Source organism: Haliotis asinina, chromosome 10 (genome assembly GCF_037392515.1).
Source record: "Haliotis asinina isolate JCU_RB_2024 chromosome 10, JCU_Hal_asi_v2, whole genome shotgun sequence".
NCBI lineage: Eukaryota > Metazoa > Mollusca > Gastropoda > Lepetellida > Haliotidae > Haliotis > Haliotis asinina.
In genome coordinates, this window is record NC_090289.1 from 23,711,136 (window position 1) to 23,725,301 (window position 14,166).

The following is a 14,166-nucleotide window of genomic DNA, read 5'->3' on the forward strand; positions in this document are numbered from 1 at the left end:
CATGTTTGTATGGACATGTCCAGCTCCATATGGCTACTTGGTAGGGGCGGGGTATGAGTGGGATGGTGGGTACTAGGTGTGGTTGTCAGGGGGTCTATGAAAGTGGTAGCAGGAGTTAAAAATCCCATCACCTGACACCCAGAACCAGTCAGTTTTCATTTCGGGCAATCTAAGAATGGTTACTTACTTATCCATGGACTACTAGATAATTTCTGCTTATGGTTTCAAACTGCAAATAAACTTGGATTTCATTTCATTTCAGTTCATATCTGCTCAAAATATATCTATTAACATCAAGTACCTTGTTAATTTATTCTTTCACAATTACCTAATCATGATTATGTCATATAAATCAGGGTAAAAGGAAAATTAGTCAGGAGAAGTGTTGTTAGGTTTTGTGGTGTGGGTTTAAGTATGGTAGATGTGGTTGTAGATCACTTTGACTGAGTTCTTGATTGCATGATCCCAGCCCGAGTATGGTATTAAGTCTCAGATAGCTGGCCAATACTTGTGTATGTATTTACCAAGAGTCTGTTGTGTTCTCAGGAAGAAGTTGTTACGCCAGATACATCCCAATAAACGACAACTGCAGATGTGGGACCCTGATGTTATTGCTGCAAAACAGAGGGCTCTGGTCAACCAGATATACAGTAAGTACATAACATTGTTCAGTGTGGTCTCACAAAGCCAAAGGGTGACAGTTGCCAATGCACAGCTGTATCCATGAGGCAACCAGAGTTTTAATCCAGCATTTGCCCCCAATGTGATTGCTGGCCTGTTGGCCCCCAAACGAAACAGCAGTGCCTCAGTTCTAGAATTTTGGTTTGTTTGTTTGGTTATTAGACACAGCATTCCACAATTTTCTTGTTATGTGACTGCAGTCTGAAAATATCCAGTAATTGACATCATGTGCATTGATCTATACTATTAGCATAAAGTGACATGCTTCAACCAAGTCAGCAAGCCTGACAACATGATACTATTTGTCACCTCTCAGCAAGGGTTGCTGCAGACAAACTGTAACCTGGATCTGCACAAGTCGTCTTTATTCCAACCCATCTGGAGGTATGGCCTGGTGATCACGTGGAATATTATGCTTCTTAGCTATGAGTGATGACTAGTAGTTGTTTTAGATCCCTGATTTTGTTGTTTGGGTCAGTGATGATAAATGTAACACATCCACTTTCTTTCAGCTGAAGCAATCCAGGCCCCTTTCTGGCATCCAACTCTGAAGCGACAAGTACGGCCCTTCTGGCACCGACTTATTCCATCACCTGCCGGTCAGTGTTGCCTACTGCTTGACTGAAAGATATGAGATAATACCTGTGCAACATGTATGACAGTCTCCATCATTATGGAAACTTAAAGAGATATATATCAGAATATATTGACCATTTATTTCAGTAAAAGAACCAAAGTAAGTTTAGCTCATATTATTACAAGTACAACTGTTGCTGAATATTTGTTTGTTCCAGCCTTATCCTATAACTTTGCTGTGGACCAGTACCACCCTGACACTGCTATGAGAGGTGCAACACCCCAGGTGCCCCCTGACGACCACACCCATTCCTTCCCTTGCTCCAGGAATGCCTTGGAAGAGGCAGAACTCGCAGGTCAGACTCATCAGCAACAACTATACATTAATTGAATAACTGTTGTGTATCACTTAGACAGTGTGAGATATTAATTTAGTATCTGATGTACATTACCTACACACAGTGGAATAACTGCTCAGTATGTCAGTATGTATACACATTGTATGCAACTCTTCTACTGTTTCAGAAAGCCTCCAGAATATGAAAGTGACTAAAGGCAGTCAACCAGCACGGTTCTCATACAACCTGAATGACCTCAAACTCTGACCCCCAGATGTATAAAGACGAGATTGACAAAAGACTGTGATATGGAACGATGGCATTTGCATGCTAATGTACATAGTAACATGTTGATGATAATCCTTACCTGTGGTGCTCATTGATAGACTGATGTATGTGTGTGGGTAGTTACACAACCAGGGTAATTAGGTCAACCAGTTTGGATGTTATATCTGATATTTATTACCTACTACAGTAATTTGAATCTTTGTATTTTGAGATGTATCGTGTTGTATTTGAAAACTGAATACAAGTTAAGGGTTGATTACGACAATGCCTCATTTTGACAAATAGACTGGCGTCCTTCATCACAAGTTGAAAATGTAGTTGGTCATGTTTTATATTAAAAAAAATATTCCATTTGCAAATAAGTACCTACTATTTCTAGCATTGGTTTGCTCCAAAGTTTTATTTACTAGTACCTGAACAATATATCACCAATGAAACCAACTATATCTATATAACTTAAGTCAAACACCTCTGTATTGTTGCAGTGGGAACAAATTATGTACCTACACAAACCTCTTGAGAATAACCTAGTTATCTGATGCATTGTATTTGTATATCATGTGAAATATGTTATTGTGGCCTTACACAATGGACTTTATCAGGCTGTATAAAAAAACCTTAAATGTTTCTCTGGCACATTTAAAAGTGACAAGGACGGTAGGACTCCATTTTTAATAAAAAAAAATTAGTGCCTAGTGAGGAACACATTTTTTTCTCTCAGAAACACAGCTTTGGAAGCTTAGCACATTTTAATGAGTTGTACATTCAGTCACTCATTCTCTCTGATTTTTTTCAATGGCAATAGAAAATTGTTACGCACACAAAGAAAAGTCATGTGCCGATGCCTGAGAAACATTTCATCTTTTGTATTTAACCTAATTTGTACATGTTGAATTTTGTAAAATAGGGGTTAAAAAATAATGCTTTGATAAGTACTCACATCGCGGTCCTTTAGAAAAGGAACTGTCACTATCAAACTCAGTTACTTGTTATAAACATGGTCACTGAAGTTGCTATAAAATATTCTTTCTGATGTACTTAATTCTTCAACATTGTGTATCATCCGTCCATGTTTTTGTATGTCAGGCTGTGACGCTGAAGTAAAACAGTGAAGTTTGAACTTGGGCTCTGTTGTCTACAGCTTCTTCTTTGTCCAGGATCCAAGTCATTCTCCTCAATGACCGGTACTGTCTGCAGCCATCAGACCCAATTAAATAGCACAGGGAAAAGATGTTTCTTAGTCCTCAAGTGATTTATTGGCTTTCTCAACTCCATGACTTATTAACTGTCTGTTGAAAAAAGTGTAATATTTTAGCATCAACAGAAACATGTTTCATCAGTGCATGTTTGATTTGCTGTTATGTTGATGTTGGAGGACAGCCCAAATGGATGTTGATTTGGGACATTAACCACATCCACAAACCACATGAGCACTTATGGTGCTGGCAAATCAAGAAACACAGTCACCTTTAACACCAGTTTTAACCTCATAACCAAAGGCGTCTGTCACATATAATGAATGAAACTTTACAGCAAATTGCAGCATCTCAGACAACAAGGTCCTCCAATAGGATTCTCCTTGTTTATCCTCATATCATCCATTACATTCATTTCTTCCTGCATCATAGCAGATTCATCATTCACTAAAAAGAGGAAGAAATCTGATGGTATGCCAAAAACCACTACTTTACAAACTGTATTGATTTGATGCACTGCAATTGCATGAATACTAAAATTGAAAACAAGACCTCAAAAAGATTTAAGTTGAATTTAATGTGTTCCGAGTTGATGGTATATGTACACTAATCTATGTACAATTGCAAGGTTGTAGCAGACTACAATACATATATATATACATGGAGAGTAATTATGATATGGACAAGTGTCATGTACATGTTGGTGACATCACAGTGGTCAGATACAAAACAAACACTGATACAGGAAACGTGGTTACATCAAGGATGCTGCCAGATTCAGTACAGTCACCTCCATGTGTGGCTCACTACCACCTGGTACAATAGTGGCCCACCATGGTTGGAAGACCCTGTGTTTACTATATTGTGGTTAACAGCCTTGCCTGAACCTTGAGGAAGGTGTTTGGAAGTGTCTTTTAGAACTTCAGCTTCCAAATAACCTAGCAGATGAGGAATATGTGACTTGGCCTGTTCTAAAGTTTTCAAAGTGAATGGCTTGACATTGATTTTAGGAGATTCAGGCATTTTGGTATCCACTCACAAAATTTTGCAGCTGAAAGAACTTGGACTGGAGCCCAGAGTATAGTTTAATGGTAGTGCTTGTGTCAGTGGTTTATTGTTGGAAGGTGTAGTGTATACACATTATGATACAACGCACATGGTTGTCACACCGTACAATACACACCTCACTTGTTTCTCATATATACAGAGGTGTATATACCAACATTATGCGCTATAGTTGTTCAATCCAATTTGTTCAAATCAATACCTACTGCGAAAACCTGCATGCATTATGTTTCATTCATTTTTAAGGGGGTGTATCTTAAGCTGAAGAGATGAAAGTGGTAAAAATACTTTGTTTTCATTTCTCGGTTTAAGCTATCGTATTAAAAAGTAAAACTGTCACACTTTTGTAAAAAAAATGCAGTAAAATTAGGCACAGGTCAAGTTAGCACTAAATCTTTATGTGCAATTACTAAATCTGGAAGAGCAAGTGGAAACATTTTTCTTGTCCACAAACTAGATACCAACTTTACTCAGTATATCAGTTGAGAATATTTGTCACTAAATCACTACATTGCTAACTTGGTAAAATATGTTATTACCTAACTACTAGCTTGAAAGCACTTTAGATTTACTCAGTTCACAACACTGAGATTATTACTGATTATTAACAAGATTCTCATTCAGTACACTTCATCAGTATCTGTTGAAAGATCAACCTTCATGTATGAATTCAGGGTTTACAGTGGTCAAGTAAGTCCATCCTGTACTTCTCATGAATCAATCAAGTATGAGGTGTACTGTTACATGTAAATCAAGTTCATCTTGTGTTGAGGTTTTACAGTGGTCAGTGACAGAGGTGACACAACACAATGACACAGCAGTTGTCTTAAGGCAGCACTAATGAGATCCCTGTTGAAATGTGTGGTTATCAGTAGCAAGTTGCACAAGTCTTGTAATAGCACCCTTTGGTGTGTTGTTCATGTCATGGTGCATTCTGGCTGGTCAGTCACGCTTTGGTGTAGAGGTTTGTCATCCATATCCACACCATTCAGACATCATGAAGCTCAGTTTTGCCAATTACTGCTTGGACTTCTCACTCAGTAGGTTGCACGTCCTCCATTGCTGGTTCACTATCTTCTACTCATGACACCCTTAAAGCACCTTTCAATTTTGTAAAGCAATGTAGAGCCTATTCTATCATTGCAGATCACAGATAGTTGAAAGGCTTTGTTCTGTATTACCCCGTATATCAGATCCATGTCACCATGTCTTTAACAAGCACCTGTTTCAGATGATGTGGGATGGCTGAAGGGCAAGAGTAACATGGGATATGTACTCTTGTAAGTACCTTCTCTTGACTCAGCAGGTACAATGTACTGCCATTCCTGATCATGGCAATGAAATTGATGACAATGTTTACACCTGAGTGACAGCTGATTGTTCTAGCAGCAGAGTAACTGACACCAGTGATCATATTGACAGATCTCTGTAAATACTCACGCAAATACTCATCACAAAACATTCATCCTGTCAGAAATGTGGATATGTACATCACAGTTTCACTGTCAATATAAACACAGATCATAAAACAAAAGCTCTGTGAGTTTCATGATGAGATGTCTGTTGAAGTTGACAGAGTGAGATGCTGCAGTCACGAGAAGCTGGACACGTCCATGACAGTGTCTTGAGCTGGCGTCTGCCTGATGAGCGTCTAGAAGAGGCCAGTTGGTTGTTTCACTTGTCTCTGCTTCCAGTTTGGTAGCTTGTAAAACTCTTCCTTGGTCATTTCAAATATCTCCTGCAAAACACAAATGTCAGTATCAAAATAATATAAAACAACAACAATACTGAAACTGACAAAAAGTAACCTGTTACAGCAGTACATGGGGGCAGGACTTACCTGAAACTTCTCATCTTCCAAGTACCACTCGAGCTTGGACGGGTCAACTCCTTCAGGCAGAGGGCGGTCTAATAGCTCCTCCAGGGAGTACTCTGTCTTGGAGAAGCGAGCTAGCACATTGCTGACCAGATCACAGTAGCCGTCCTCCTTCCCGTCCTGAAAAGAGACACACAATTGTTTACTCAATACTCTACAGTTAATTACTGCTCACTATTACAATTAAATATCAAACAGTGGATGTCTGGATGTCTTTTACTGAAAGGCACTTTCATATTTTGCCATTTAATTAAAGAGCCTTATGATACACTAAACACTACTCACATCTTTGGCAATCTCTTTGACTGTCTCGTCCACCTGCCAGTAGGGGAAGAGATTGGTGAAAGACTGTGGTTCCACACCTGCACACACCAGGTATGCTTTGGGGGGCTTATTACTGTTCTTCTCTGAAACATGCAAAGTCAATCTGTGTTCAAAGATGGTACCTATAGACAACACCTCCAGCTAATGACGACATCACTATTAAACAGTAACCACTTTCATGAATTCAAAAAAACATAACTGAAAAGTTGATGAAAAAATGTTTCTCTTCCAAGTCCTCACCTTGACAGTACTGGATGGTTGTAAGCATTGCACATCTGCGGTCAGTATCGAAGCGAGACCGCGCTGAGCCAGTGGCGACATTCTCCTGTTCCTCATCACCAACCGGCCAGTATCCCTGCCACAGGTACACCTCATGGTCATTGTCAACCAGGAACAATGCTGAAACACACATGCCAGATACAGTATGACAACACATACATCAGCTGAGGTGTGATGACAAACAAACCTGTCAAAATACACACCCAGCAGCAGGAGTATAACCATCAGAAACACACACAACAAATTACTGTCATCTACCTGGGAAAATGTGATCACTCTGAAACTGTTGGATGTAAGAAATTCAAGAAGTCAAACAGAACTATCAGCAAGATTGTGTCTAACTGATGTCCTATAATGGAAAGTAGACACACACAGCTCCTACCTGGTTGGGAGACAGACTCGTTGTAGAGATCAGCCTGCAGGAATGGGAATGGCGAGATGAGATCATCAGAGCGCGCCTCATAGAGGACCTCTGACACCTTGAACACACCTGACACACTACACATGTGGAACAGGCGCACTGTGTGCTGGTACATCTCAGGATCTGTGATGCAAAACAGACACAAAGTGATTTTAGAGTGACAACTGGGTAAAAGAGACAGGTGTTCAGAATATTGAGTTGTTTGAGCATGTATCCTTCACACATGCAAGGTTTATTGTGCAACACCCTTGACATACGTCTGTACATACTGAGTGCATAACCTACCCTTTAGCAATGAGATGTAGCTGCCCTTGGGCCGACCACCAAGAGGGCCCCAGAAGTCAGACTTTTCTGACCCCTCCTCGACCTCCGTGACAAGCAGGCTGGCCCGACTGTCCATGTTAACTTCCAGGGGACATCTGAAAACACTTTCTCATTAATACGGACATTGACATAGCTAGGACAACACAGCAGTGACAGTCAGGGATACCAGTCTGTGGCTAATGAAAATAATCAGTTATATAATTTGGGACTGATTTGGAACATCTCAAAATCCAGCACTTAAAGAATTACTATCAAATACAGATATCTCATTATTTAGCAAACACCATGTAACTGCCATTTCAAAGTCCATTTGCTCACTGAATGCCTACTGTGTACTCTAAAGTTAATATTCCTTAATGGTATCCTAATGTGTACTCTGAAGCTAATATTCCTTGATGGTACCCTACTGTGTACTCTAAATTTAATATTCCTTGATGGTACCCTGAGGGAACTGGGAATGTTAGTGAAATCAGATTCATCCATTGATGGACAATAGTGCATATCCGGTGCTTTGAGCATTCTTCAATGGACAGACATATAGATGGATTATAGCTAAGTGTGGCTACATAACTACCATTGTTTCAGTGGAAAGTGGTACTACTTCCTTATCAACACAATTTTACAAACTTACAATTTATTGTGATTATAATTAACATTCAATGTACTTCCTCCATGACCAATGATTTCACCTTCTTAGTGTTACACAGTCTTAAATAAATACATGAAAATAGCACACCTTAATTATTAATATCTTGACGATACTTCAAACCACAGCATAATAAAGTAATGCAATGTAATGTAACGTAACATGACATCAAAAACTGATCCAGATTTTCAACTAAAAACTCACTTTTCCTTGAGATTGTTGACAGCTTTGACTGCTAGTTCCCGTGTATGCTGCGGAGACTTAGCACCATGCCATATGTACACAAGGCCAGTTTTTACACTGAGTAAAATGAAAGATGAACGGCTTCTGAGATTGTCTGTACACAAAGGTATCTCCACAAGACACATTTCATTGGTGTACTCTCCCCGCACACAGTAGAACCTCCAGGACCCCTGTGTGTTAGTGCTGGCGTCCTCGCGTTTCCCTATATGAACCATCATTCGACCCTCAAACAAGTTCAAGAAACATGGTAACTCCTTGCCTTGTTCAACACGAACCTGAAATAAACACATTAAAATCCTTACAAATTGCTACACAATAATAGACAACAAAATACGCCAGAACATACAGAAAGGATTCCACCCTGTTTTTCATCCTTATTTCATATATTTAAACCGAATTTGATAGATACATTTTTTCAGTTAACAACCAACACTAAATAAAGGCATACAATTTGTTCTTGTCCCTATCGTCATTTTTCCATACACTATATGTACCCCACTACAATCTCAAACTGCCCCAATGCCAAATTCTGTTATTCCAAACTGCTTCCATTCCATTTGTGCATTCGAAACTGCTAGCATTCCACCTCCCTATCCCTAACTGCCTATTCTGTTCTCCCCCAATGCCAAACCTCCACACACTCCCTACTCTGTTATCCCCCTTTGCCAAACCTCCACACACTCCCTACTCTGTTCTCCCCCAATGCCAAACCTCCACACTCTCCCTACTCTGTTATCCCCCTTTGCCAAACCTCCACACACTCCCTACTCTGTTCTCCCCCTTTGCCAAACCTCCACACACTCCCTACTCTGTTCTCCCCCTTTGCCAAACCTCCACACACTCCCTACTCTGTTATCCCCCTTTGCCAAACCTCCACACACTCCCTACTCTGTTCTCCCCCTTTGCCAAACCTCCACACACTCCCTACTCTGTTATCCCCCAATGCCAAACCTCCACACACTCCCTACTCTGTTCCCTCCCAATGCCAAACCTCCACACACTCCCTACTCTGTTCTCCCCCGATGCCAAACCTCCACGCTCCCTCTATTCTATTCTAACCCTATGCCAAACTTCCACACTCTCCCTAATGTTCCCAACCCCTTTTCCAAACCTCCACACACTCCCTACTCCAAACCTCCACACTCTCCCTACTCTGTTCTCCCCCTGTGCCAAACCTCCACACTCTCCCTACTCTGTTCCCTCCCAATGCCAAACCTCCACACACTCCCTAGTGTTCTCCTACTATGCCAAACCTCCACACACTCCCTACTGTTCTCCCCCTATGCCAAACTTCCACACTCTCCCACTTCTACAATGCCCCTTTTTTATCCCACGATGATCCCTGTCACATGACCTACCTGTGGTCCTCTCTCCTCATCCAGCTCCACTGTCATCAGTGCTGATGCCCCTTGTTCATTGATTGTTGATTCCTTGCCCTGCCAGAAGAAATAGGCACATCTCTCCCGGCCAGTCAGTGAGTGTCTGGCAGCATGACCCTTCAGTGTCCGCATACCTATCCACAGACAGCACAAACAGGTCAGAGATTACACGTGACAGTATCTGACAAACAGGGGATCTGATTCCTAATGAGGTTGATGTATGTTCCCTAACAAAAGCAACATCTAAACAATGCAAACTTTCTTCATTCCAACCAGAATTATGATCAAACATTCAAAAATATACAATAATTTGTGATCATGAAAGCTGTTTCAACATATAATACCTTGGTCTCCAGATATTTTACATCTGCCGTCTTATTTTACCAGCCCGCGGTTGACTTCAGACTCTCACAAACTGAACCTACCAGCATTGGCAATCATGTACTGCCAGCGAACCACATAGGTGTCTCCGTCATGGAACTGGCCATAGCTTGGCTCGGGCATCTTAAAGTGGTCATACTCCAGCACATGCCATACAGAGATTCCCAGAGTCAGGATGTCCACCTCCCGGATGAAGCCTTCCATGTCCTCATACCTGGCAACATGCACCAGATATAGTAGCATCAAGGCCAAATTTCCCGAAAGCACTGAAGTGATTGTATGTTAGTCACTAAGGTTGCTTTGTAAAAGGAACCCCAGAATTCCATTCAATAATTATCAAAGCCCTTGAAATGTCCACATAAAAGAATTATGATCATATTGATCTCAAATACACCCTGAGAACGTATTTAGGAAAATTGATGGTGATAGTAACTTTGTAAGTCGTTTAACAAGATGTGGCAGTGTACATACCACTTTGTACCCCTGCCAACATGAGAACCTTCCAAAAGTAGTGTGACAGGATTTTTCTTCACTGCCAGCATCAGCTTCGCATCATATGGCTGCAATTCCACAACATCCACCTGAAACAGAAACTGTACGAGTTTGAATGCTGCCCTTCCAAAACAGTTCCATCACTAACAATGAATACTTTGACCAATGTGACTAGTTTCATAAATATTTAACTTTCATATCAATCACTTGTTTAGAAGGTAATAGCATTATCTATCAATTTCCTTCACTGTCTCTCTGCTGGACCATCTTTAGCCTTGAGCTTTACCTTCTCTTTTGTTGACTGTGTATCCTTGACCTTGATCAGTCTAGATGAATCTGGCCAATCAGCAAACTTTTCACGAAACAAGATGGTCTCCATATTCTGGTTGACTTTTCCGAACAAAGCCCATGAAGGTCGGTTAGTGTTCTTCTTAGGTATTGCTGAGTCATCATCTGAAGAAGAATAACAGATTAACTACACATGACACAACCTGCATATTGTCCTATACTGCATCATACATAATAATCAGTGTTCAATTACAGTTAACTGCGTCTCTTAGTGCTCCACCAAAAATACAAATCATTTATTATAAATTAAATATAAACAAAGTCAGTGCTATCTGATAAGGTCTTATTTGCCTAATCCTGTAACCTTTTACAAGCCTCTAGAGATTACTGATTCTTTGAAGAAAACCCTCCTTGGGGTAAATAAAAGCTTTAAAATGTCCATTTTCAAATCTTACAACAGTTGTAAATATATTTTTCTATAAACTATTTAAAAAACACAAAATACATTCTTGTCATGTAAACCACACCTACAGATCCCCAGGTTCCACTACACTATATCAATATCACATGCTGCCCGAGCGAGGACCGTATGGAAACAACTCAAACGGACAGAGGCCTGTGACAGCTGTGATTGGATGAAATAGTGTAAGATGTGTATGTGTTTTAAAAGCACATCCACCCTGTTATTAAAACTGACCACAATTTTAAGTATTTAGTGCTGTCATTTTTATCCCCATGGGTTATGCTTATGTGTGTACCTATATTTTGAAGTAGGTGACATTCGGTGCGGAGCTGGGGGTTGATGTGTTCCGCTTCCTGTGCTTGGCAAATGTGCCGGACAAGTTGGCCACAACTTGTGTTTTATTGTAGTTTAGAGGCCAGACAGTGCCCATGTGTACATGGAATGGCTGTTGATAGCCTGGATATTTTAAAAAAAAATATAAGGTTACTATAGAAGTCTATGGGAAAACATTTGGTGTTGTGTAACCTGTAGGGTTCGAGCACATTTCAGTAATTCATACTTTACATGCTTTCCTGTGTTTATTTCACCATGGAAACAAGTCAGTATGAATGTGGAGGCAAATTTAAAGGTAATGGGAGTAAAGATGGGGCTGTATTGAGTGGAATAGATTGTTCTAGTGTTGTGAATATGAACGTTGCTTCGTTTTGAGGCCAAACAGTGGTAATAGACCCCTATGGTGAGTTCTACCTTTGATTAATGGTTACCTGCTTCTAAATTTGTTGGAACTGATGAATTTGACAACAAAGTAAGCCAAAATCAACACTATTATAACAATGTGAGTGTCTGAGGTTATCCCCTGAGGGTCAAATTAAAGTTAAATGATAAGAAAATCATGAAATATGTTCATTGCACAGCAGAACATGTCACAAACCCTTGTTTTAAATGTAAACATTGAAGCATATGGTCAGTTCTGTCTGTCTGACCCATTTTGCATGTGAATGAACTTAATTTTCTTTCCTTATTTTAAAAAAAATCCCCCTTTTTAACACATATGACTTTCAAAATTATTTTTTGTTTTATCTGCAACTGTCTCATTGCTGTTTTGGATTTTATGATTTGACATTTAATGTAATAGCAACATTATTTTCAGCTTGCAGAATGCCTGTTGATGAATGGGGAGGTGTGTATGCACACATACAGCAGAAACAGAAGCCTTCACATACAATGTGGTATTTCGACAAGCCGGTCTGAAGTCTGTTGTTGACTGCGTCTAATCAAGCACACGCCCTTTTCTTCGATATGTCTTACCACCTTGTAGCAGTTGCAGTACTTGGATATGTAGGTACATACAGTACATTTAAGTACCCCAGTCCAGTTAAAACACCACAATGTCTGACTGGTAACTTCCCCCACTCGGTCGTCGTCATCCATTGGAAGTTTCTGACCATGATCTCTTAATGCCTCACTGTGCAGTATTTCTTTTTGCCAGACATGAATTAAGGGCTGTACATGAACCCAAGAAGTTGATTAGATGTAAATAATAACAATTGACCCTTGTAGAGTGGGTCTGACCAGAAATTTTATTGACATGAGAGTGTGTGATGTCTTTAAATTATCTCCCTTGTTTACCCATATACAATATGTCTTCTTGTCACCCAGTAACCCATAAATTATTGCAGAGAAACATTGGTTTTAGCTGATACTGTCAAATACTGTTAACTGTGAATAGAAATATTCAGTTTTGGGCAGGTTAACCAATAAATTTCCAAAATTATGAGGATATTTCCACTTTGTACCCTCTAAACTGGCTTATACATGAAACTGTCCAGTCTAACAACCTCAAAACAATTCACAGTAAATAGTTTTGATTTCCTGGAAGTTTTTAAAAGTCTTAGCTTGATGAATCAATAGAGTCAAGCATAAGTTCCTATCATGCTGTGGTCAAAAAGTGATTTCATCTGTTTAAGGGGTCATTTGCCTTGATCGACGAACAGGCGGCAGGGTACTCTGATCAGTGTTCCAGACAGCTAGGCATTATGCATCTCCTCACTTAGTACTTTTTGACAAACTTCATCAACCAGCCTTACATATGTCAAGATTCTAAAGCTGCTTAATGTGAAATCTCCCCAATATTTGGCCTATAGTCCATGATTTTGGTCGTTCAAAATATATTCTGGGTTGATATGATCTAGGCAGCCCCAGTCATGTATGGAATCAACCCATGACCCCCTTCTTTTGTGAAATAGGAGTGAACTCCCATGGTATATACATGATTTGAAAACTTTCTCTATGAAAGCAGAAATGCATTTTTGCAAAGCTTTGATGAAGTAGACATGATGTAACTCTTACACCTCTATCAGTGCAGCAAATCTCTTTATTCTTTTGCCATAATAGATATGTTGGACAGAAAAAAATATTGAGGTTTCATGCAGTTTTATTTTTTTTCTGAGAAGTTTCATGTATGTACAGTACATAAATCACAGATTGGCCTTGTGCAGATGCAGACCATTTTTTCTACAGGTTCCACTACACTATATCAATATCACATGCTGCCCGAGCGAGGACCGTATGGAAACAACTCAAACGGACAGAGGCCTGTGACAGCTGTGATTGGATGAAATAGTGTAAGATGTGTATGTGTTTTAAAAGCACATCCACCCTGTTATTAAAACTGACCACAATTTTAAGTATTTAGTGCTGTCATTTTTATCCCCATGGGTTATGCTTATGTGTGTACCTATATTTTGAAGTAGGTGACATTCGGTGCGGAGCTGGGGGTTGATGTGTTCCGCTTCCTGTGCTTGGCAAATGTGCCGGACAAGTTGGCCACAACTTGTGTTTTATTGTAGTTTAGAGGCCAGACAGTGCCCATGTGTACATGGAATGGCTGTTGATAGCCTGGATAT

At 40.0% G+C, this 14,166-nt stretch overlaps 2 protein-coding genes and 1 long non-coding RNA gene across 6 annotated transcripts in view; 2 read left to right on the forward strand and 1 right to left on the reverse strand.

Moving 5' to 3' along the window:
• LOC137254669 (inversin-like) overlaps positions 1-3,003 on the forward strand; it is a 63,647-nt gene extending 60,644 nt beyond the window's left edge. For both annotated transcript variants that reach the window (XM_067792514.1, XM_067792513.1), the window contains exons 20-23: positions 547-650; positions 1,194-1,280; positions 1,476-1,613; positions 1,783-3,003. In XM_067792514.1, the coding sequence (XP_067648615.1) occupies positions 547-650; positions 1,194-1,280; positions 1,476-1,613; positions 1,783-1,862 (409 nt within the window). In that variant the 3' untranslated portion in view covers positions 1,863-3,003. The remainder of the gene's footprint in view (positions 1-546; positions 651-1,193; positions 1,281-1,475; positions 1,614-1,782) is intronic.
• Positions 3,004-3,637: 634 nt separating this feature from the next.
• The window catches only part of LOC137254667 (supervillin-like), a 140,170-nt gene continuing 129,641 nt past the window's right edge, over positions 3,638-14,166 (reverse strand). For all 3 annotated transcript variants that reach the window (XM_067792510.1, XM_067792509.1, XM_067792508.1), the window contains exons 25-35: positions 10,796-10,962; positions 10,489-10,598; positions 10,062-10,231; positions 9,616-9,770; positions 8,219-8,532; positions 7,330-7,463; positions 7,006-7,167; positions 6,585-6,743; positions 6,306-6,427; positions 5,985-6,140; positions 3,638-5,882 (exon numbers count right to left, since the gene is read on the reverse strand). In XM_067792510.1, coding sequence (XP_067648611.1) covers positions 5,796-5,882; positions 5,985-6,140; positions 6,306-6,427; positions 6,585-6,743; positions 7,006-7,167; positions 7,330-7,463; positions 8,219-8,532; positions 9,616-9,770; positions 10,062-10,231; positions 10,489-10,598; positions 10,796-10,962 — 1,736 coding nt within the window. In that variant the 3' untranslated portion in view covers positions 3,638-5,795. The remainder of the gene's footprint in view (positions 5,883-5,984; positions 6,141-6,305; positions 6,428-6,584; positions 6,744-7,005; positions 7,168-7,329; positions 7,464-8,218; positions 8,533-9,615; positions 9,771-10,061; positions 10,232-10,488; positions 10,599-10,795; positions 10,963-14,166) is intronic.
• Positions 11,336-13,947, forward strand: LOC137254671 (uncharacterized). The gene is made up of 3 exons (XR_010954057.1): positions 11,336-11,451; positions 12,411-12,598; positions 13,781-13,947. It is a non-coding gene; the product is annotated as an uncharacterized lncRNA (long non-coding RNA).